Source organism: Ictidomys tridecemlineatus, chromosome 3 (genome assembly GCF_052094955.1).
Source record: "Ictidomys tridecemlineatus isolate mIctTri1 chromosome 3, mIctTri1.hap1, whole genome shotgun sequence".
Classification (NCBI taxonomy): Eukaryota; Metazoa; Chordata; class Mammalia; order Rodentia; family Sciuridae; genus Ictidomys; species Ictidomys tridecemlineatus.
In genome coordinates, this window is record NC_135479.1 from 47709832 (window position 1) to 47733671 (window position 23840).

General features: G+C 43.7%; 1 protein-coding gene and 1 long non-coding RNA gene across 2 annotated transcripts in view; both read right to left on the reverse strand.

Annotated features, from left to right (window-relative positions):
* Window positions 1-3361: 3361 nt before the first annotated feature.
* On the reverse strand, window positions 3362-6267 carry LOC144376147 (uncharacterized). Its single transcript, XR_013436273.1, has 2 exons — window positions 5685-6267; window positions 3362-5519 (listed from the first exon to the last, which is right to left on the reverse strand). It is a non-coding gene; the product is annotated as an uncharacterized LOC144376147 (long non-coding RNA).
* An 836-nt stretch (window positions 6268-7103) lies between these two features.
* Trpv1 (transient receptor potential cation channel subfamily V member 1) overlaps window positions 7104-23840 on the reverse strand; it is a 45041-nt gene continuing 28304 nt past the window's right edge. The window contains exons 10-16 of the mRNA XM_005337297.5: window positions 23350-23420; window positions 16176-16341; window positions 15717-15783; window positions 14700-15019; window positions 13607-13734; window positions 13045-13160; window positions 7104-8016 (exon numbers count right to left, since the gene is read on the reverse strand). Of these exons, the coding sequence (XP_005337354.1) occupies window positions 7844-8016; window positions 13045-13160; window positions 13607-13734; window positions 14700-15019; window positions 15717-15783; window positions 16176-16341; window positions 23350-23420 (1041 nt within the window). The 3' untranslated portion in view covers window positions 7104-7843. The remainder of the gene's footprint in view (window positions 8017-13044; window positions 13161-13606; window positions 13735-14699; window positions 15020-15716; window positions 15784-16175; window positions 16342-23349; window positions 23421-23840) is intronic.

A 23840-nucleotide genomic window follows, 5' to 3' on the forward strand; every position in this document is an offset into this window, starting at 1 on the left:
GAACTGGCTGGGTTACCTGCCCTTGGCGCCAGGCAGGCCACGCCCACCACCCACGTGCTCCACGTGAATCACCCCACGCCCACACAGCAGCCTCACCCACAGGGGAAAAAGCAGGCGAGGCACCTTCTTTGGCACAAGACTGATGTTTGGTCCCAACCTTCCTGCCTTGTATCTGATGCTTGGCAGGTAGGTCCCATCAAAATTGAGTGGGAATCATAATAGAGATCTTTCTTCCCAAGGATGAGGATGTGATGTCAGGTGGTGTGGCATAATAACCTTCAAGTGTTCTACCCTGACCCCTGTGGGGGAGGCTCAGGACTGATGTGGTTGACCCCAGGGTGCCCAGCCCCAAGACTTGCATCTGTCCTTCAAAGTCAGTCCCCGCGGATCAGGTTCCTCAGAGACAGAGGAAGTCCTCATTCAATCATTTCCACTCATTCATCATGAATCTTCAGTCAGACAGCCTCACCCCTTCCTGGCCATATGATCTTGGGAAAGTCATTTCTCCCAAGCTTCAATTTTTTCATCTGGGAAATGTACCTAACCGGGCTGGGGATGTGGCTCAAGTGGCAGTGCGCTCGCCTGGCATGCGTGCGGCCCGGGTTCGATCCTCAGCACCACATACAAACAAAGATGTTGTATCCACCAATAACTAAAAAATAAATATTAAAATTCTGTCTCTCTCAAAAAATAAAAATAAATACTGCCATTTCCTCTTCAAAATGTGCCTGTTGGTGCAAAAAAAAAAAATTACTTTAAAAAAAAAAATGTACCTAACCTACCTTGCAAGGTTACTGTGGGGCTTAAATGAGAGAGCAAATAGAAAGGAGTAGAACAAGGCCCAGAGTACAGAAAGAGCAAATTGTGACAGCTACTGTCATGACAGTTTATTCTCCCAGGAACTATTTGGGCCACCTTTCTCTGAGGCCTGAACGTCACAGGAAGATTCTGTGCCCTCCCTCCTGGCCCAGGCCTCTGCTGGGAAGGGGGTGGAGAACAGCTTGAGTCAGGGCTTACACAGCTGCTCCTGCAGGCAAGACGTGGGCAAGACGTGACAGGGACAGAGTGACAGAATCTGCTGATGGTGATGGTGCGGGGACTTTCCCAACTGCTCTCAGGAGTCAAACCCCTTAATCCCTCATCACCACAACCTGCCAGGCCTGGGGAGGTGGCTGGAGGCAGGGTCATGCTTTCAGGCCATGAGAGCAGGACCTGCGGCCACTACAGGGCAGAGCGGGCTTGCCACTTTGGGTGATGAGGGACTGCTTTTGCAGTTTAAGACAAGGGAATCCTGAAGTTCCTGCTTGTGATTTGAAATCTCTTAACTATGCTGAAACTCCACCATCACAGCCCAACCTTGTGTGAAGCATAGTCCCCGCCACCCCATTCGTTACTCATGGACCCTCTGCTGACTCAGCCCCTCACCCCTCAGGATCCTGCAGATGAGGCTTTTGCCAATCCTCAGTGTTGACATTTTCCTTGTGTTAGTGCTTATTCTCAGGGACCAGGAGGGAGCTGGTTTTAAAAAGGTCCCCACCCAAAGGCATGCACTGTGCCCAGCAAGGAATAAGGCAAGCCCCCTCTGCAGGATCCAGGCCAGCTAACAGAGAAAGAGGCACTGGTCCATGAAAAATCCAGTCGCGCCCCAAATATGTAGTCCACACTTAGTCCCAGTTAATCCCAGGTCATGAGAGTCCATGTGGGAGACCCTGGCAGGGAATCTGGGAGCCAGGACGGATTCAGAATGGGAGGAGGCAGTCTCCATCCTCAAGGAACTTGTGGACCATGGGAGACTGGCTGGGGAAGGAACCATAATGTGCCAGACAGGCCATAAGGACCAACCAAGGGGGAGGAAGTCCTCTAATGGGGAGGTGGGGCATAGGTTCCAGGCAGAGGGAGCACTGGGGCTGGGCTTGGAAAGAGGGAGGCATCTACAAGTCAAAAGCTGCATCAGCAGAGGCTCAGAGGCCAGAGGCCCTGGCATGTTCCAGGAACAGCGACAAGCCTGGGGCAACATGTGTTCTCAGTAGGTGACAGACACGGGGCTACAGAGTGAGGTGCAGCCTGCCAAGTGGCCCCAGGCCACGGGGTCAGCCCTGACTCCTTAGTCACACGGGGCTACGCTGGCATAGATTCACAGGGCACATGGCCAATGGCCTGGTATAGATGTTTTCTGTCACCAGGCAGGTAACTGATCTAGCACCTTAAACAAAATGCAGTGCCTCTGCCTGTCAATCTAACTGATGCTGGCCCCACTGCTACTTCTGTCCTGTGTTTGGGGTCTGTCTACACAGCACAGTCACAGGAGTGTAGAGCCTGAAGTTCCACCTCTATATACCATGCCTGCAGCTCCCATAGAACATTGGGAGCATTGCCTGCCTACCCTTGACAGCCACATGCCTGACCACTGGGCTCATTCCCAGGGGCCCCAATGCCTAGGAGCCCTCCACTACCCAGATCCTGGTCCCTTGTAATTGCCAAGAGTGATGCTGTGCTCACCTTTCCTCAGCGACCCAGAATCTCCTCTTCAAGTGGATAGAACATCCAGAACCCAGAGAGGCCACAGATCCAGGAAGGCGTCTTTCAGATTGGCCATATGTATGAAGGAGAACATCAAGGGAAATGGGGCCCAGCCTGGGGTGGGTTGCTGGCAGGGAGAGCAGAAGGGCAGCCTCTGAATATTCCTGCCCTGACCCACCCTCAGAGGTCTGAACAACAGGCAGCTCCTAGATTCTGCCAAGATACCTGCAAGTGAGTCCCCATCCTGCCAGACTGAGGGCAGAGTGGAAGCCCTAGTCAGCAGGGTCTATCTGTAGAAGCCATCCTCCTGCCTGCTAAAATGCCCAGGGAAGACACACCAAGATCTGTTCCTCCCTACTCCCCACACCTCCCAAGGCCCCACATAAACCAGGCCCCAGTGACAAGTCCACAGGTTCCATCTCCCCAGGGATAGTGAGAAGGGGAGGTCCTCTGGGTTGGGTATAGGCAGGGAGGGGAAACATACTTATATATCTGCCAAAATACTTATATATTTGCCAAAACTCAGAGAATGTACACCACCAAGGAAAAGCCTAATGGGCTTTGGGTAATAATGATGTGTCAGGAAATACCTCACTTGATACTGTGAGGAAGGAGGGGAAGCTAGGCAGAGTCCATTGCCCTTCCCGGGCCTGAACAGACTGATCCTGACCATGATCACAAGAGGATACTTCTACATCTGTATGACAGCCTGACATGGCTGTTCCTGGGCTAGGAGAGCTGTGCCCCAGCCCTGTTCAGGATTCTGGGTGTGGCTCATCTGCTTCCAGGTGCTGGAGGGAGGGACTTGAAGGCAAAGATAAAGAGCAATAAACTTGAAAACTGCTGAGAATAGATTTTAATGTTGGCACCACAAAAAATGGTAAGCACATGAGACGATACAACAAATAGTTTAATTTAGCCATTCTACCATGTATAGATATATCAAAAGAACATATAGCAACATAAATATATACAATGTACACTTGCCAATTAAAAATAAATGAATCGGGGCTGGGGAGTATAGTTCAGTGGTAGAACACATACTTAGCATGCCTGAAGCCCTGGGTTCAATCCTTAGCATAAATGAATAAATAAATAAAATATTTAAAGAATGCAGAATCATAAATCAATAATAACATCGTGTAAAACAAAGATTTTTTTTGTTTTATTTCATTCTTTTTGCCATTTTGCTGTATGGGAGTATTAGCAAAGAAAAAGCCCAGAAAATTGAAAAAGAACATGACCTGAGCAAAAATATAATATACTAAAATGTAAATACATACAACACATTGGCTACTCCTGTTAGGTTAAAAGAAAACATTAAAGAGAGAGAGAAAAAAGAAAAAGACTGTTTATTTCACACTTATTAGAAAGGCCAAAATAAAAAATGATGACATTGAATGCTGGTGAGGATATGGAAAGAGAATTCCCATTTATTGCTGATGGGAATGCATAATGGTCAAGCCTTCTTGTAAGACAATTTGGTGGTTTCTTACAAAACTGAACATGCTCTTACCATATGACCCAGAAATGGTGCTTTTCCACATTTGCTCAAAGCAGCTGAAAATTTATGTTCACACAAAAACCTGCATGTGAATGTTTATGCAGCTTTATTCGTAATTGCCAACCCTTGGAAATCGTCTTTTAGGAGATGAGTGGAAAAATACACTGCGATACATCCAGATAATAGAATAACTTTCTGTGCCAAAAAGAAATGAGCTATCAAGATACAAAGGAAACCACAGCGCATAATACTAGTGAAAGATGACAATCCCAAAAGGCTATATAGTGTGTAATTCCAAGTACATGACATTCTGAGGAAGGTAAAACTATAGAGACAGTAAAAAGATCAGTGGTTTCCAGAGGCTAGGGGAAGGAAGGATGAATTAAAGGAGCACAGAGGATTTTTAGGGCAGTAGAACTATTCTGTGTGATGCTGTAATGGTGAATATTTATACTTACATATTTGCCAAAACCCAGAGAATGTACACCACCAAGGAAAAGCCTAATGGGCTTTGGATAATAATGATGCGTCCGTGTAGGCTCATCAGTTCTAATGCAGGATGTCAATTATAGGGCAGACTAGGGGGAGAGATGGGGGTACCTGGGAAGTCTGCTCTTCTGCTCAATTTTGCTATGAACCTAAAACTGCTTTAAAGATGGTTGATTCATCTAAAAAGAATGGGCCAGATGCAAGTACATCCTTATTTAAATAACCCTAGATTTATACAAGACATTTTAATCATTTGTTTTGCAAAGGAATGCCTATAGGATTCCTTCCAGTGTGAGTAAGTCCAATTTGCAGCAATTTGTAGACATCTGACATCTACACATTTTTTGAGACAGGCCTACAAGTAAAAACATCTGGGGCCCTTGCTCTCCCTTCTGACCCGGGCATCAGTCAGCATGCCCCAGGGGGGGCTGACACAGCAGTTTAGACAGAACTCTGAAGTCAGGTTGCCTGGGTTCAGACCCAGGCAATGCTGTTTATTAGCTGTGTAACCTTACTAATTGTTGGTGCCTTGATTTTCTTATCTATAAAATGGAGCTAATAATAGCTTCTTCGGGAGCTATTATGAGGCTTAAAGGGTAACACACACCAAGCACTTTCCTCTGTGCTCCATGCATGCCATCAGTCTCTATTCCTCCTCCACACACACCTCACTTCACCCACAGCGCCTCAGTGGGCAGCCCTCAGACTCCTCTGTGGGGCACCATGTGTGGAGCAGAGGTGACACTGGAGATCATGAAGAGCCTCAGTATTTCCTCCAGATTCATCTCTCATGGAGTGTCCAAACCCAGCCCTAGCTAAAGCCATACATCCTTTCCAGAACCAATCAATGTCCATCAATTTCATAACTAAGCAGCTCATTCCACAATTCACAGACATTCACACAACACACCCACATCTAGAACAGATCTTGCTCCTGGATCATTTGTTTAAGTTCTATCCCATAAAGGAAGATAACAGGGGAACATTTCCTGCTTCAAATATAAGCCTGTTGGGGCTGGGGATGTGGCTCAACTGGTAGTGCGCTCGCCTGGAGTGCGTGCGGCCCGGGTTCGATCCTCAGCACCACATACCAACAAAGATGTTGTGTCTGCCGAGAACTAAAAAATAAATATTAAAAATAAAATTCTATTAAAAAAATATATATATAAGCCTGTTGCTCTGCCTCTGCAACTTATTTTAAAACTGATTTTTTTTCCCTTCCTCTCCTCCATCTCCTCCTCCTTAATCATGGAGGAAGAAAGATGAAGTTTCCTCCCCTCCTAGGCCAAGTTACCTGTCCTTCAGCTCACAACTCATGCACCACAGACCGCAAGAGTGAAGGAATGTGTATTTCAGCGCTGGCACCAGCAAGTCTGAAAAAAACAGACTAAATTCAAGTCTACAAATGAATTATGATTCCCAACAGGGCACAGCTGGAATGTAGCCTTGTATCCCTTTAGTAAAATCCCCATGTCCCCTGACAGTTCGAATCACAGCCTCTGGGACAGGAGTGCCCTGTGTTTCTCCTTTGCCAGGAAAGCAATGAAACTTCTTTTTCCTTTTTATCAAACCCTCAACCTCATTATTAGATAGGCACTGGGGACAAGACCAAGCTTTCAGTATCAGGAAGAGTTAGTAAACTTCATTATAAAGGGCCATATAATAAACTCATAAAGGATTTATGAGTCTCTCAGTCTCTGGCAAATACTCAATTCTGCATTTTTTGACAAATACAGTCATAGATAGTATATAAATGAATGATAGTATATAAATATTTATATAATATTTATATAAATATAAAGTTGTGTTCCAATGAAAATTTATTCATAAAAACAGGTGCAGGCAATAGCTAAACTATGGAAGCAACTTAGGTGTCCTTCATTAGGTGAGTGAATAAAAAAATGTGGTCTATATGTTCAATGGAATAATATTTAGCTCTAAAGAAGAATAAAATATGGCATTTGCCAGTAAATGGATGGATTGGAGAATATCATGCTAAGCAAAATAATCCAATCCCAAAAACCAAAGGCTGAATGTTTTCTCTAATATGCGGATGCTAATTCACAACCTTAGATTAGGTAGAGAGAAATGAAGGAAGGGGAGGGGGAGGTTTTGGGAATAGGAAAGATAATAGAATGAAACAGACTTATTGCCATATATATGACTACAATATGATTCTACAACATGTGCACTCAGAAAAATGAGAAATTATATCCCATCTATGTATGATATATCAAAGTGCATAAATATATTCTGCTGTCATGTATGACTAATGAAAACAAATTTAAAATTAAATTTTAAACAAATTTAAAATTAAAAAAAAAAAAACAGGTGCAGGGCAGATCTGGCCCATGGACCATAGTTTGCTGACTATAGTGTTTGTGAGGTAACATCCTTGCCCATGGGTAACAACTAAAGAAAGATAGAGACTCCTGCTGTGTGGGGTAGTACACACACACACACACACACACACACACACACACACACGCACGCGCACACACGTGCATATTACACAAACAGACTACACAGAGCCATGTACTGTGCCGGTCTGACACCTGGCACAAAGTTCACACTTGTTATAACACATACGTGTGTGTATATATATGTATTTATTTATTTGATGGATGACAAAATGAATGGAGTGGAAGCATTTAGCATTGCAGGGGTGCAGGACTGTGATCATTGGAAACTTCCCTCCATGTGTCCCTTTGAACATGATTCTGGGCTTTTATCTGAACAACAATAGAGCTAATATTTGGGGGACTTTGATATTTCACCCTAAAAAATAAAGACACTCTTGGGACAACCTCATTCTGCTGGAGTTAGGAATGGGAGAAGCATTCCCCACCTTCTCTGGGGATCAAACAATATCCCCTAATGAGACTGCTCTGGGCGGGTGAGATATTAACACAATACAGAGAGTAAGAGCTTCAGCTTTCAACATCGAAGGAAATGTTCTGTTCTCATCAAAGGTGTTTTTCTGGACTCTATTTACTCTCAGTAACATGAAGATCAAAGGCAGCAAGGGTCTAAGCTATGTCCAAGTACAGACTTACCCTTCACACTGTTTAATGAAGTCAGTGAGAAGTTGAAAGGCAGATGGCTTCTTGTTTGAAGATTCACCTGGGACAGCGGTGGGTGGATGCATGTCTCTCCCCACACACCCAACCACACTTCCCACAGCAGGTCCAGTGCAGTCCTAGGAATGTGCCTGAGCAGGCCCTGAGAGGGTCACACTGCTGACAGGGCACTGGTGTTCCCTGAACAGCCCCTCTGTGGCAGTGGGGTATCAAAAGGCCCAGCATGGAGAGCACCCCAGGTGGGGGTCCCTCACTTCTCCCCTGGAGCCATGGAATCCTTGAAGACCTCAGCATCCTCTGGCTTAAGGGATCCTGCAAAGTGCTTCAGATGAACTTCCTCGGGCTGTGCATGGTGCCTATCTCGAGTGCTTGCATCCCTTAAAAGGGGAACCAGGGCAAAGTTCCTCCAGTTTCTCCCTGAAACTAAAGGATAAAACATCATTGCTACCTTGCATGCAGAAAGACAAACACACATTCACTTTGTGGCCTCACTAATCTCCAAATAGAAGGAGGTCTGGGCATGCTGGTGCTTCCTGTGGTTCCTGGATCAGTGCAGTTTTCTCTTCCCTCAGTTGCTCAAGGAGCCTCGTCCATTTGGACAAGTAAGGACCACATGAGAATCCACCCATGGAGACTCTGCCAGCTTCCATTTATGCCCTGCCACGGTGGGGGAGAGAGGAGGCACCCAAAGAGCAACACGGGGGGCTGCCCCATGAGTGGCTCCACACCAGGTCAACTCTACAGTAACGAACACCAACCAAAGGATCGGGATTTTAGGGTCCAGGACTCACCAGGGCTTAGAAGATTAGGAACTATGCTGAGGAAAACATGTAACACTGGGCCTCAAATGGGGACCTCAAATATGGTCTGAAATCCTAGAGGGCTCCTGAGGAAGACCCAGTTGTAACCAAGATGACCACGTCTAGCCTCTGATCACCTTAGAGGAATGACAGCCAAGAAGGTAGGTTGTATGTTTTCTCCTTTCATTTGCTAGAGTCCTGATTAACCAAGCCCTCTTATTGGCCACCTGGAGTCTCACCTCTCTGGAAAACCAGACTAAACTCACACATCTCAGCCTCAGGCCATGATGCAGGCCCCTGTGCTGGTATCCAACATGGACCACAGCTCAGAGGCATAAGCTGCCAGAGGCTAGTCCCACTGTGACTACTTCAACTGAAGTTTCCAGACCCTCAGGCTGACACTGGCCTGCCACCCCAGTCTGATCCTAGCACCAATTGCTGATGAAGGATTCTTCAGGGAACCCAGCCATAGAAGCAGGAGGTACATTGTGAGATAGGCCAGGTGCCTTGGGGATACCATGGCTTGGTGGTGGGGACACCCAGCCTCACCACTATCAGCCTAACCCCAGTTCCAGGTCCCTCAGAAGACAAATGGGCCTTCCAATGTTGCTTACCACATTTCTGATGCTAAGACCCTTCACATGTTTCCCTAACTTTTCTACTGGCCTTTCCCTCCTACGTTCCCTCACCCCTTCCTATTGCACACACTGTTTGGTGGGGAAAGAATCCTATTATCTGAAATAGTTGGCTATTCTCCTGTTATAAAATAGGAAGCAAAATCCTCAAGAAATATTCCCTAATTAATTTTAAGTGCAAAATTAAGGAAAATTAACCTCCCCCCATCTCTTCTCCAATTAATACATATGTGTACATCCCTGTCACAGGGTCAATGTCTTTATTAATATCACAGTGAATGTGCAATGTTGTAAACAGCCAACAATGTCATGCAAACACAATAAAAATCATCTGCAAGTTGAAATGCTGCATCTTCTAAAAGATGTGGATTTCATGAAATCAATGAGAGTGATATTAAAAACTGCTCAAATCACATGCAAAACCATCTTCAAATAGCTCCCCAGCAAAATTAGTTCAGCTAACAACTGAAGAAGAGATAATCGTCCTAAGTGTTAGGATGTGACACAGGAAGTCCTTCCAATTAGACTCATAGGAACCTCAAAGGACTATAGGAGACCTGTGGGAAAACTGATGAAGCACTTGAGTAGTTTTCCAAAAACAAGCTTTTCTTGAAATAGTTCTCTACTTCCAACTATAATGCAGCATCTTGTACCAGATTAGCCATTCTGCTGTAGACAACTATAAAATTGGGCAAATACATGCTGCAAAGGTGTTTGAGTTCGGACAACAGGCAGTGAAAACCTGTGAACCTCAAGAGAAGTGAAATTCACAGGCAAGCACCACCATCGCCATGACTATCTGCTTAGAAACAATTTCCCCATTTACAGTGCAGTGAACGGCAATCCCAGCAGAACATGGAACTACCTCTGAACTAAGGAGGAAGAAATAGGAGTTTGGGGCAACTGAATCAGGTAGACTCCAGGAGGCAGGCACAGGAGAAGAGGAAGAAGGAGTTATGGGGTTGAAGCTCAGAAGGCTTTGAGGTGGCTGATTCCCCAAAAGTCCTTGGCTTAGATCTAGGCTGTGCTTGCTCATGAGCCTTACTAGAGAGTGGCAGCTTATGGGGTTGAAAGTGAAGCAGAAGTTGGGCACACACCTTAATCCCAATCATTTGGAAGGCTGAGGCAGGAGGATCATAAGTTTAAGGCCAACCTCAGCAACTTAGCAAGGCTCTGATTCAAAATACAAAATAAAAAGGACTGGAGGTATAGCTCACGGGTAAAGTGCCCTGACTTCAAGGAGGTGGGGGACAGAGAAAGATATTAAAGGTTGAGCAATCCTGGGGAGATATTGACTAATACTAGGGGAGCCCAACCAGAGTGGAGAGGTCTCCTTACCTTCCTTTAAACTCTTGAGTATCAAGTGAAGACACAAGACAGGTTCCATTTAAAAGTAATGGCCATGATCTAGACTGAGCCTACTCAAGATCCATACTAACAAGCTTTGACAAGATCCTCAGTGGAGACAAATTTCAGAGGTTGAGTCCTACGAGTTCAATGGGCTTAGAATATACTTTGGGATTTTCACAAGAATATACTTTAGGATTTCCACAGATCTGCCATACCAACAAATTAAGCCTACACAAATTCAAGGTGATTCCTTAGTAACTGAACCACTAACTGAATAAAATTCAATATTCTTTAAATGAAGGTAATAGAATATGGAGTTTGCACAGTATATTATCTACAATGTCCAGTATATAATTTTTAAATATAAGGTATAAAGAGATGGGGGAGATGAAGAGTGGAGGGGGTGGGGAAGGAAGAGGAAGAAAAAATATAGCCAGCCCATAGTCAGGAAAAATAGCAGTTAAAAGAAACTTACCCCAAGATAACTCACATATTGGATTTTGCAGACAGAATTTTTAAAGAAGCTACTATAAATATGTTAAAAGAACTAAAGGGAAATATAGTTTTCATGAGGGAATAGCTAGGGAATCTCAGAGAGAAATGAGAAATATTTTTAAAAAATAGAAATTCTAAAACCAAAAGCCCATTACTTGAAATATGAAATTCACTAGATGACATTAAATGCAATTTGGAGATGGCTATGGAAAGGGACATTAAATGTGAACATGGATCAAAATAAATTATTAAATATGAGAAACAAAGAGGAAAAAATGAGTAATAATAATCAAAGCCTCAGATCTATAGGACAATAGCACATGGTCTAATACACATGTCATTGGAGTCCCAAAAAGAAAAGATAAGGAGAGTCAAGCAATGTGTGTAGTTTCTCAGATTTAATTAAACATATTGATGGACAGATCCAATAATCTCAGTAAACCCTAATCAGAAAAAAAAGAAAAACAGAGAAAATCATACTTACGTATACCTTAGTAAAACTGCTGAAAACTAAAGACAAAGAAAATGATTTAAAAGCAGTGGGGGGTAGGGAGCAGGAGGGACGTACTACATACCCGAGAACACAATCAAATAATGATGACTTCTCCCAGAAGGCAAGGCAAGTGAAGAAACAAAGTGTTGAGATAAAAAAAATAAAAATAAAAACCTGTTAACCCAGACTTCCATATCCAGTGAAACAAGCCTGAGGATGAAATAGACATTCTCAGGTAAACAAAAGCTGATAGAAAACAAATCTATACTGACAGAAATTAGACAGTTCCCTAGGTTGGGGAAGGTGAAATAGACTACCCAGAAGGTAGTCCTTGAATTTGAAATTGAAGGGACTTCAGGGTGCTTTCTGGCATGATGGGAAGGCTCTATATCTGGAGTAGGGTGGTGGTCGACTAAGTGCGCATGTACATTTGTCAAAACTTACAAAACTGTACATTTAAAATGTGCATATTTTAAGCTGTGTGCAGTGGCCCACCTGTATAACCATAACTCAAACTTTTTTCTATATAAACTATGTCCACTTCATTTTTAAATAAATGTCCGCAGACCTGAATTTGGTGCTTATTGTGAAGTGCTTACCATCAAACTATTAGATGGCTTTGCTTTCCGGTCATAATTTTCCCCAGGGTTTTTGTTGGTTCTTTCTTTCTTTATCTTTTTTCTCCATGTGTACCCTTTTCTTAACCCCGCCACCTGCCCCAGGCTTCTGTGTAAAGGAAGTGTTCCCATGCATCTGTCTGTGTCTTCTAGCCTCACAAAGCTGTGACAGCACACATGGGCTATGAGGAGCAGAGCCAGGAGGCAGGGCATCCCTGACCCACTGACCATTCCAGGGAGTGGAAAGTGACCTAAGCTGCTTCCTCTGGGCACTGGGGACAGTGCCTGGGCCAGGCTGGCACAACCAAATTGCTGGAACACCAAGTGCTCACTGCACAGGCACATACCAGGGCATGTAAGAGCACCCACAGCTGAGTGTGTGTAGATGGCTGACATTTGGGACTGAGATAGGTGGGCTCTCAGGGGAGACAGAAAAAGAGACCCTTAGTAGACATACATAGATCAACAAAATCCCCCAGTGTATGCTTATGGCAGACCAACCAGAACAAAAAGTATAATCAATTTAAATGTCACCAGAGTCAAAGACCTACACAATATGTCCACAACTGATTTATGGCTAGACTTCTCAATCAATAAGAAACATTCTGAACTCCAAATAGCAAGTGATTCATATGGGATTTGATCTTCAAAGGAGCTTGCCTGAAAATCTGTACATTTTTTCCCAAAAGAATCATATATATCATCAGAGGACTCAACCCTGGACCCATCATCACTCTGCTCTTCTCTGAAAGGCATCTGCCCCTGCCTTTGGTGTGTGGATACATTTGCTGTCCTTAAATAAATCTTTGCTTGTGTCTTCTTCTAACATATTCTGTAATTATTCTCACAGCATAAATCAAGAACTCACCTGGGCTGAGTTCAGATCCTGCAGCCTCCTTGGAGGGACCTCCCTGGGCCTCTGCACAGTGACAGGGCTGTTACAGAGCCCAGGTCCTTTGAGGGGGTAAGAAAGGCCTGCAAGGAGTAGGGGACCCACCTGCCTAACATCAGGCCACCAGCAAAGGGCCCCTCCACACACAGCATGGATCTGCACGCCTTACCTCTGCCTGACCTCAGGGAGAAGCTCAAGGTGCGCTTTACACCCTCACAGTTGCCAGGGTCCTCATTGATGATGCCCACATTGGTGTTCCAGGTGGTCCAGTTTACCTCATCCACCCTGCAGGGGAGGAGAGAGGTCAGGGAGCTGGCTGCCTCAGGGCCATTTGCAGTTTCCAGATCCCAAAAACCCACAGATCTGAATGGAGACACAGCTGGTGGAGAGGGCCTACTTTTTGGATAGCACCCCCTCTCTAACCATACCATGAGGCCCAAGGACTTTAACTATTGGATTCCTGTTCCTGGCCTTCCTCACTAGGTGGTCCCTTCTGGACATTTCACATTTTCTAAGATTTAATGTCTGCATCCCTCTTTGCTGAGATCTGAGGTGGATCTCCTATGCCCACTGCTAAGCTCTGGGGTCACCCTCATACCTACAGCTGGCCTACAACAGGTCCCAAAAGATCCTGAGGCAGCCTCTGTACCCACAACTGGCTCCAGGAGGGCCCCTGGCACCCATGACTGGGTCCTGGAGCTCCACGGCCTTCACTTCTGCCTGGGCATTACCTGAAGCACCATCTGTAGTCATCCTTGCCGTCAGGTGTGTACCCCACCTGCAGCAGCTTGCCTGAGCGGAAGGCCTTCCTCATGCACTTTAGGAAGCTCTTCTCCGTGTCCAGGATGGTGATGGCTCTCTGCAGGAAGACACAAAGTGCAGAGAGGCAGAGGGCTCATCAGGGATCACTCTGACTGCCCATGCTGGATGCCAGGATTCAGCCCCTCCAGAGGCTCTCCCTGTCCCTGATGCCTCCAAGCTGGACCTCAGGGACCTTCTACACTAGGTTTGTCTCCATAGCATGGCAGGTACACACTCCAGGAAGGGAGCTCAGCCTCCATATCAGGGAGCTGGGATATGGAGTGTCCCAGACCCTTCACTGAGGAGCTCATGAAAGGACAACCTAGGGTGATAGTTAAGAGCAGGACCTCAGAAGCAAGAGCACCTGGTCTGAATCCTTGTTCTGCTACTTACCAGCTGTGTGGCCTGGAACACAGGTGGCTGACATCTCTGTCCCTCAACACCTTCACCCAAAAATGGGATAGTAATAGAATCACTCCATTGAATGGGAGAATTAAATGAGATCAGATGAGCAAAACACTTAGAACAGGACCTATCATTGGGTAAATTCCACTTAAGAAGAGTGATCATGTTTTGGGGGTTTTTTGTTTGTTTGTTTTTTGGGGTTTTTTTGCAGTAGTTGGGGAAGAAGGTGTGGACCACAGGGCTCAGACAGGAGCTTTTAGAGCTCTTCCCCATGTGAGCTGCACCCTGAATCTGATCTCCAGTGTCTGCCCCAGATCAAGTTCCTCTGTGGTGGACACCCCACAGGTTTGAGCACTCCATCTCCTTCCCTCCAGGGCTGCCCCGTCCATGGCCAAACAACATCTATGAACACCCGCTAAGCTAACCCAATGCTGTGCAGCCCATGCTCAGCAGAGAACCCTGTGGGACGGGCATCAGCTAAGGGGTGCTGCTGCTCATCCCTGGCCTGGCTGGGCTTTCCACCCCCTCCCCAAATACCACAGGAGCTCATGTGTTCAACTATGTGACAGCCAGCAGATAGCCACAGACACCTCCTAGCAGCACACCCCACTGACACACCTGCAGTTTCCAGATGTTCTTGCTCTCCTGTGCAATCTTGTTCACGGTCTCCCCCATGAGGGCAATGAGCATATTGAGTAGGAGGATGTAGGTGAGAATCACATAGGCCAACAGCAGGATGATGAAGACAGCCTTGAAGTCGTAGTTCTCCGTGAACTCCAGGTCACCCATGCCGATGGTGAACTTGAACAGCTCCAGGCACGTGGAGTACAGGCTGTTGTAGCTGTCGGGTGGCCTGCAGCCAGGAGCCCGCCACCTATGTGATGTGTACTCAGCTGGCTCAGAGTAATTCTTCCCATCCTCTATCAGTGTTACTACCGCTGCAGGCCATGGAGAGAATGGGGGAAACTGGATGGAAGCCAAGTCCCCAGGTGCCCTGACATACAGCCCTTACCCCAGGATGGGTTTACAGCAAGAATGCTGCTCAGCCATGAAAGACCTGTGTGTATGGTTTTTATAAAGTACTCCTTCTTCTAAACTATCAGAAAATTGTCTTAATATACTGCTTTGTTATAATAAGAACTTTATCATTATGTGCTAGAAAAAATGTTAAATGTACAAATCAATGTGTACTTGTGAAACTTACTCTCGGGTTTTGAAGTGTGAGGTAGGTGTGTGTGTATGTGTGTGTCCGTGTGTGGGTGTGTGTAGGTAGATAGAGAGTGATTTTTAAATTTGGTAAAATTTGGGGGATCTGGGTGAGGAATACAGAGAAGTTATTGGTACTATTCTTAAAACTTGCCATTAAGTCTGAAATAATGATGAAATGAAAACTTGGAAGAAATGACTGAACCAAAATACAACGTCACTATAGGCAAACAGCACTTCCTTCCTCAAAAACTATCAGAGCCATCTTATGAATCCCATTTCCAAGTTCTGGGGCTCATTGTGTGTTCTTTGTCCATCCACCCTATGACCCACAGGCACACATCTGTCCATCCCACCCAGCCCCTGGCAGAAGCCTCAGGAAATCAAGGTGAGCTGGAGCCCTCCACCAGCCCCCACCAAGCCCATTACCTGTGGAAAACCCGAACAAGAAAACGAGGTAGACAAACATGAACCGACACAGGTCTCTGAGGATCATCTGTGGGAGACAGCAGACTTATCAGAGGCAAGTCCAGGCCCTGGGAGGAGGCAAGGGAAGGGCCAGGCCCTGGGAGGAGGCCTGGAGCAGAACCAAGGAACATGCAGGAGGCTTAGGCCTCACAGCTCAGGTGTCATAAGAGACTCATCCGCCCTTCCCCCCATGGCTGTTGCTCCAGTCAGGAGAGGGGAGCCTAGGATGCAAAGAGGTCAAGTTTCAGGGAAGCCCTGGCACCCAGGACAGTCCAAACTGCTTGATTCTTCAAGGATGAGCTGGGAGTAAAACTAGCAACTCCTCAGAAGATACCAGGAGGCTGGACAGAGTCTATGGGACAGTATTTCACCCATGTGGTAAATAGGTTCTGAGAAGAAACCACTTGATTATGGACGCACCTTCTCGATCATGACAGCATAGATGCCCATCTGCTGGAAGCCACGGGTGTAGTAGAGCATGTTGGTCCAACCCATTGCCAGGGAGAACACCATGGAAGCCACATACTCCTTGCGGTGGCTGAAGTACAGTACCACGGATCCCAGCATGAACAGGGACTGCACAAAGCTGAGGGTGGAAGAATAGGAAGCTCTGTCTACAAGTAACTGGGAGGCCTGGCACCCCAAGAACAGAAGTCCTCAGGCTCCCTGAAGACTGAGACCACAGGTCATGGTAGGAGCTAAGGCAGGCTGTCCTGCTTCCTTTAGTCCATGTATTCTCAGGGGGAGCAATATCACCACCCCTAAGGGGCAAAATTGATTGGAGTGGAGGGTCTTATCATGTATAAAGCACGGGTACAAAGTAGTACATATTTTCCTTGATTTGTGATGGGGTTGCACCCTGAAAACTTGTCATAAATTGAAAATGCATTGAATATGTCTAACCTACTGAACATCATAGCTCAGCAACACAGCACACTGAAGAGTCATGGTGGTTTCCTTGTGTGATTATGAGTTTGACAGGAAGCTGAAGCTCCCTGTCACTGCCCAGCATCATAACAGAGTATCATATGGCATATAGATAGCATAGGAAAAGATTCAAATTAAAAATTTAAAGCACAGCTGGATGAGGTGATGCACACCTAAAATCCCAGTTGTTCAGGAAGCTGAGACAGGAGGATCTCGAGTTCAAAGCCAGCCTCAGCAACTTAGCAAGGCCCTAAGCAACTCAGCAAGACCCTTCTCTAAATAATAAAAAAAAGACTGAGGATGTAGCTCAGTGGTTAAGCACCCCTGGGTCCAATCCCCCATACTAAAAAAAATAATAATAATAAATAAAGCACAGTTTCTGCTCAATGCATATGATTTGCATACCATCATAATGTCAAAAAAATTTTAAGTTGAATCACTACAAGTTGTGGACCATTCATACATAAACAGACACATAATCATGGTGTTAAAATTTCATGTTGGGGGTGGGTACTTAGTTATGAAAAATGTCTTCAAAAGCAATAATGGAAAAACCTAAGAAACACTGCTTTAGCACAACAAACTTTCTGCTTGGTCCCCAAGAACAAGAACTTCATGGGACAACTGATAACCTAAAAGCCAAAAGCCTATGAGGCCATGCTCTCCTGAAAACCCATAGCAGGGTTTCTGGCCACACCCTCAGACTCAGCAAAGAGCCAGAGAAAATGTCCCTCAGGTCCTTAGTCCAGTGGACAAGATGGAAGACATCTAGGTGATCCTGACATGTCTGCTCTGTGGTCCCTTCTTTCCTATTTATCCCGGGTTTCCTTGTTCCTCATGACCCCCTCCACGAAGTCCTCCTGATTGCACTTACACAAAAGACCACAAGGACAGCCTCACCTCCCATGTGTGTGAGAGAACCCAGCAAAAAGTCTCAACTGTGCTGAGGTGGGTCTGCTGAAAACTGACATCCATAAAGAGGCTCGTTAAGTGGAATCTGTCTTCTAGTTTAACTGCAAAGAAAAAACATTCCTCAGCATTTACAGAACCCTGGGCCAAAATGAGAACTGATGCCAGAGGAAATAGGTAAAGGATTGTCTCTGATGACAAATGGTTTTCCCACATATGAATATGAGGAGCTAGAGAGTGTGGACAAATGGAAAGTGACTTAGCAGACCCAAGAACCCAAATACAAAGCCAGACATGAGAAAAGCTGAGGAACAACACTTTTAACCTTCAAAAGGAGTTTCAAAAGGCTTAGAAATCCCCCAGAGGGGGTAAAAAGGGCCCAAAAATAAGACTGGAGGCCTAAGAAAATAAAACAAAGGGTCTTTGGACCCCAGTTCACCTAGCACCATTGAAAGCATTGATATGTTACCAAAACCAGGGATATTGTGAATTATATACAATACAGTTAACAGAAAGCCCTTGGGAAGCTGGCAGACAGACTTCTTCCTTCCAGGTAAAAGATTGAAAAAAAAATGTCCTATGTGAAATTTGACAAAACCAAGAAGAAAAACCTAAATAGACTGACTTGGTTTGTCTGGATCAGCTGGCTGTGAAGCTCAGAATTGATACTCCCATCCAACATTAATAACTTTCAACCATGGAGGGGGTGGGGATCTCTTGAAAATCAAAAGATCAGTAGAGGTAAGAGACCAGGGGGTAAGAGGCAGTGAGGAAGGGGAGAAGTGCTGGAGAATGATATGGGCCAAATTATTGTTATATTGTGTGCATGTTACATTACAAATTATTGTTACATTGGGTGCATGTACCAATATGTAGTAACAAATCCCATTGTTCTGTACAACTATAATGCATCAATAAAAATTGTGGAAAGAGAAAAAAATAGATTTAACTTTTTTGAAAAAGAGACTGCAACCACCTTTCAATTCTCCACTCTTAGTTATAAGCAGATGTCAAGAATTTCCACATGTTCTGAGGACAATCTCTAATATAAAAGAGAGGGAAAAAAACAAGCAAACAAATGGAAAATAACTTTGAATAAAGAAAAACTATTAAAAAAAGAAGAAAATTTTCTAAAACAATTTGTTTAATAGCTTCAGAGAAACAAGATATCACATCCATCAAAGAACAGAGTGCTATAAATAAGGAATGAACAGAATTTTTAAAAGACCACTTAGAAATTTAAAACATGATATAAAAAATGATAAACACATTAGAAATATTGGAAATTAAAGTCAATTTGGATCTTTCAGGAAGTGGAGACAAATATAAAGAGTATGCAAAATTAAGAAAATTTAAGAAACCTAATTCAGAGATAGTTCAGGAGATTCAAAATATAAATCATAGGAATTCCAGAGAGACCCAGAAATAATTCAAGATAATACCCCCAAGCAAGAAGACATAAATTTCCAGATTGAAAGATCCCAGTAAATTCTAAAAATACTAGATTAAAAATCAACTCATCTGGGGTTGGGGATATAGCTCAGTTGGTAGAGTGCTTGCCTCACATGCACAAGGCCCTGGGTTCTATCCCCAGCACCACCCCCACACTCAAAATCAACCCATCTGTGCCAACATTAGTTGAATATAAATTTATAATCAGTAAAAAAAAAAAGAAGAAGAGGTTGGCACCATTGTCAAATGCTATAGAAAAATAAGGTAAATTAGAATTAGGGATTTGACAATTAAATAGCAAGTGAATTTAGATCGATTTCAGGTAAGCATGGCCTATATGAAATTGAGGAATGAGGCAAGGAGGTTGTAGCTTAAGAGCTGTAGAAACCCCAGTGTTGTATTACATATTTTGGGGGGTTTGTCCATGATTCCTGGCTCATTAGCTCCTTCCAAAAGTGGGTCATAAAAATCCTTATCTTCCCCTGCTTTTCTATCTTAGATCTGGTCGTAAAGAAATTCTCCAACCTACCTTTCTCTGATAGTCATTCCAGAGGACTCCTGTGCCATATCCTGGAGAGAGGCCAAGAAGAATTTGAAAAGGCCCTTGCTGGCTTTCCCCACCTAATCTATTAGCAGTAGCAATCACGCCTATATAGTGAGGTCTCCCCAACCACCACTACCAAAAAAGGGAAGAAAAACTAAAAGATAGGGTTCTGAGTGCATCCATGAAAGCTTAACACGTGGAAGCTTGCAAGAGGGCTGAGGAGAGTTCATCCATATGATAGGAAAGTGGTGCACCCCAACTCCAAAGAGATGAGAGCTCCCAGGCTCAGCCTGTGCAGGGGACCCTTTCAGACCTTGCCCTGTGTATCACCATCTGGCTTGCTTATTTGTATCCTTAAAAGTATCCTTTATAATACACCATTAAGTATTTAAAAAATCAACCCATCTAAAAATACATCATTAAGTTTTAGAACACTAGGAACTAAAAGAAGATGCAATCGATTTACAAAGAAAAAAAGCAAAAACATCTTAATAGAGGATCCAGAATGAGAATGGTTTCATCTATAATACTGGAAGCTAGAAAACAATGGAGAAATATCTTTGAGTTTTAAAGAATTTTATACCGATCAAATTATCGATCAACTGTGGTGATATAATGCAGACATGCAAGATTTAAAAGAAAGTTTTCTCCTTTCTTGTTCACCACATGCCTTCTCTCCTTGGTTCAAGATGTCCTCTCCTAAAACAAGGGAATAAACCATGAAAGAGGGAAACATAGGGTTTGGAAAATAAGAGAGACAATTCAGGAGAGAAATGAAAGGGATCTCTCTAAGGTGACAATGAGAGAATGGGAATGATGTGACCCGAGACTCAGGCACATTGAGTGCTGCCATCTCTGTGTGTCCTCTACCATTATACCACCTTTTCTTTTTCTTTCTTTCTTTTTTTTTCCCCTCCTTTTTTGCATTAGGGATTGAACCCAGTACAAAATCACACAGGGGTGATTTACCACTAAGCTACAACTGCAGTCCTTTTTATTTATTTATTTATTTTTGACAATGAGAAAGGCTTTGTTTATTCATATGCATTCCCTCATCAATTCATAACTCCTGCCTTTTAAACTTCAAATAATACAAATATAATGTTATTTCTTTTGGTTACAGATAATTCCTAAGACATTAGGAAAACTTCTTATAGGAATTTTACCAGGGTAATGTCAGTGACTGAAACAGGAAGGCTGGGAAAAGCTTAACTTATATTTCACATACCACTCCATCACAGATGCCCTTGCAAATACAAACTATTTATATATATATATCTAGCAGCAGTATCTAATATAATGTAAATTAATGTAAAAATATCATTGAATTTATCCTCCATGCAGACATTCCCAAATTAACACACATTTTAAAAGTACCTACCAATATGCATAATATTGAAAAGTGATTCTGATAATGTGATTTATGGGACTGACTTTGAGGAAAATCGTACCAAGAGTCTTTTGGAGGTGTGGGAAGAACACACATACACACACACACACACACACACACAAACTGAACAAGTGAAAAAGAAGATCACTTTAGAAGAAGCAGAAAAAAGAAGAAATATTATGAAATATAGTGAAGCTCAATCATAAAGAATATTTACAGAGGCATAAAAATACAAACACTAATTACAACAAATAAAAAATTAAAACAAAAAACTCTTCTATAACCACATTGGAAGAATGGAAGAGGAAGCAGAAGGGAAGAAAAATGATAAATCCTTGTTGTGGCACTGACAAGTGTAAATGGTGGGAACACACGAGATTCAGAGAATAATTCTATCAAATGGGCCCATGGTGCTGAGCCCCACATGCTTTCTTTTCCAAGATGCAATGTACCCGCAGCCCTGCCTGGCCTCGGTGGACAGGCTATGTCACAGTCTGCAGGAGAAATGCAGGCTCAAAATAATGTTGATAAGAGGAACACAAGTTACCTCGAAGGAGGAGGCTTTTGTGACCAGATCCTGAAACTCTGGAAGATAAAAATAGTTCCTCCTAGCCATAAAACCTGTAAGAATGTATCACTAGTAATCAAATTAGAACCATGGGCCAAAGTGATCTAGAGTTGCCATGACAGTGGGTACTTGAAAGTCTGATGTCACCCTGCTGTCAGTCAAAAGTCAAAAGGTGGACCTGGGCAGGACTCTCTGGAAACTTCTCTAGGATCCCCAGTAAAACTGAAGGGCAAAAGAGGAACATTGTCCCTTTCCTCTCTGAGACAACCCACTCTCTGCCTTGAGACTGTTCCTTTTTCCTTCTCCTACCCCTTCAATAAACTCACTCCTGCTACTCTGAGTGACATGTCTGAAATCTTTCTGACTTGATTGCAAGAATCAGGTTTTGAAGAGGGGTCCTTGAGCTGCCTCCATTTCTTGGAAGGCCCCAGCTCCATAACATCCTCATCTACTAGCTGTGTAAATGCCAGAAGAAGGAGCCAAAAGAATGGAAAGTGCTTGGGGAAGGAGGATTACAGAGAACAAAAATTAGAATGAGAAATTCCTATATTAGATTATAAGCTTTTTGTACTAGTTTTTACCTATATTCAAGAGAAGATTTGATAAAATAAAAACGTTATACATATATATGTAATATATCTTATATACACAAAATATTACACATATATGTACATATATATACATATATGTACACAATGTGTGTAAACACACATACATTTATGTATTTTTTAACATAATCTCAATGGGTCTTTCTAGGAATAGGTTCTTGAGTTTATTGTCATAACCCTACATAGGAGAACATTACTCCTCTTAAGCAAATCAGTATTGTCCTAACCCTATAGACCTTGAATTTGCCCTTTGGGGCTTAAAAATAAGTATCTCAAGATTAGTGGGAAATAACAGAGTTTATGACCCCCCTAAGTACAAGCTAACTTACATAGGATTAGAAACCACCTCCTTGCTCTTGCCAGCTATGAAGTCAGAGGCCCCAGGAATGAGAATAACTTGGGAATGGGAAGAGAGACTGAGAGCTGAGATCCCTGGAGATGGGACCCTCTCTGTCCAAAAGGCGCCCACCCCCACCACCCGTGCATGCTGCTGTGTGGAGATTCTAGCTTATTTTATGAAGGAAAGTGGTTCCCTGAGACATCTACATTGTCTTATAGCTGCCTTTGTTTATCCATCTCTTCCTAAAGCAGTGACTCTCAATAGGAACAATTCTGGCATGTACATCCCATACCAAATGAAGGGCCTTTGGAAATATCCACAGGCAGTTTTGGTTGTCAAGGCTGGAGGATGGGGGAAGCTACTGGCTTCTAGTGGGTAGAAGCCAGTGATACTGTTCTGCAATGCACAGGACAGCCCATTCCCCACCACAACTGGAATTATCTGGTCCAAAATGTCAATAGAGCCAGGTTAAGAAGATCTGCCTAAAAGATGTGATATTCCTTGAAGGCAGGAACCACATCTATTTCATCTCAGTCTTCCAGTGCTAACCCAGTGAATGGCAGGGGAAAGGACAAATGGTTGGAAAAGTGAACAGGCACATCTAACTTAGACTCTGTCATATGAGCCTATGACACTGTCAGTCAATCTCAGTAACTGGTACTTATCTGGCACAGAAGGAAAACCCTCAGTACTCATTCATCCCACAAATATTTACCAAGTGCCTTTCATAATTGCTACAACATGTTTAGCAAGGCCCTACCTCTATGCCAGGCCAGGTGCAAGAAAGAGGATGAGTGAGAATGGACTTCTGTCACCTCAGGGACAAAAGAGGTTTAAGAGTCAAAGTGTCACTTACAAAAGCATCTCACTGTAGCTATCCACAAATAAGGTCTTCATAGATGGCCGCCTCTGCAGGAAATATTGAATCTGCAAGTGAGAAGACAGAGCAAGGTCCCAGAAAATGTTAGATGTGACTCAATGAGGAGCCCCCAGAATGCTTCCTAAATATATCATAATGAGACACTGGAGTGTGTTAAAACAGAGATTATGAAGAGTGGAACAGCATGGCTCAGGCTAATGGGGTGACATTATGTGACTTGGAGTGATTTGTTTTTAAAATATAGAGTGGAATTACAACTATACCTAGAAATAAATTCAGGAAGGAAAAAAATCACTAAAATGATATCAATCACTGGGATTTAAAGGAGAGACTAGGAAATTTTTTTTTCTAATTGCTTTTTTTCTTACTTTTCTTTAAATAAACATTATAGTTAAACTGTTCTATCCTGCCTCCAGTGTACTTTAATCACCAGATTAGCCACTGGGGCTGGGAGGTCCCCATGAGGA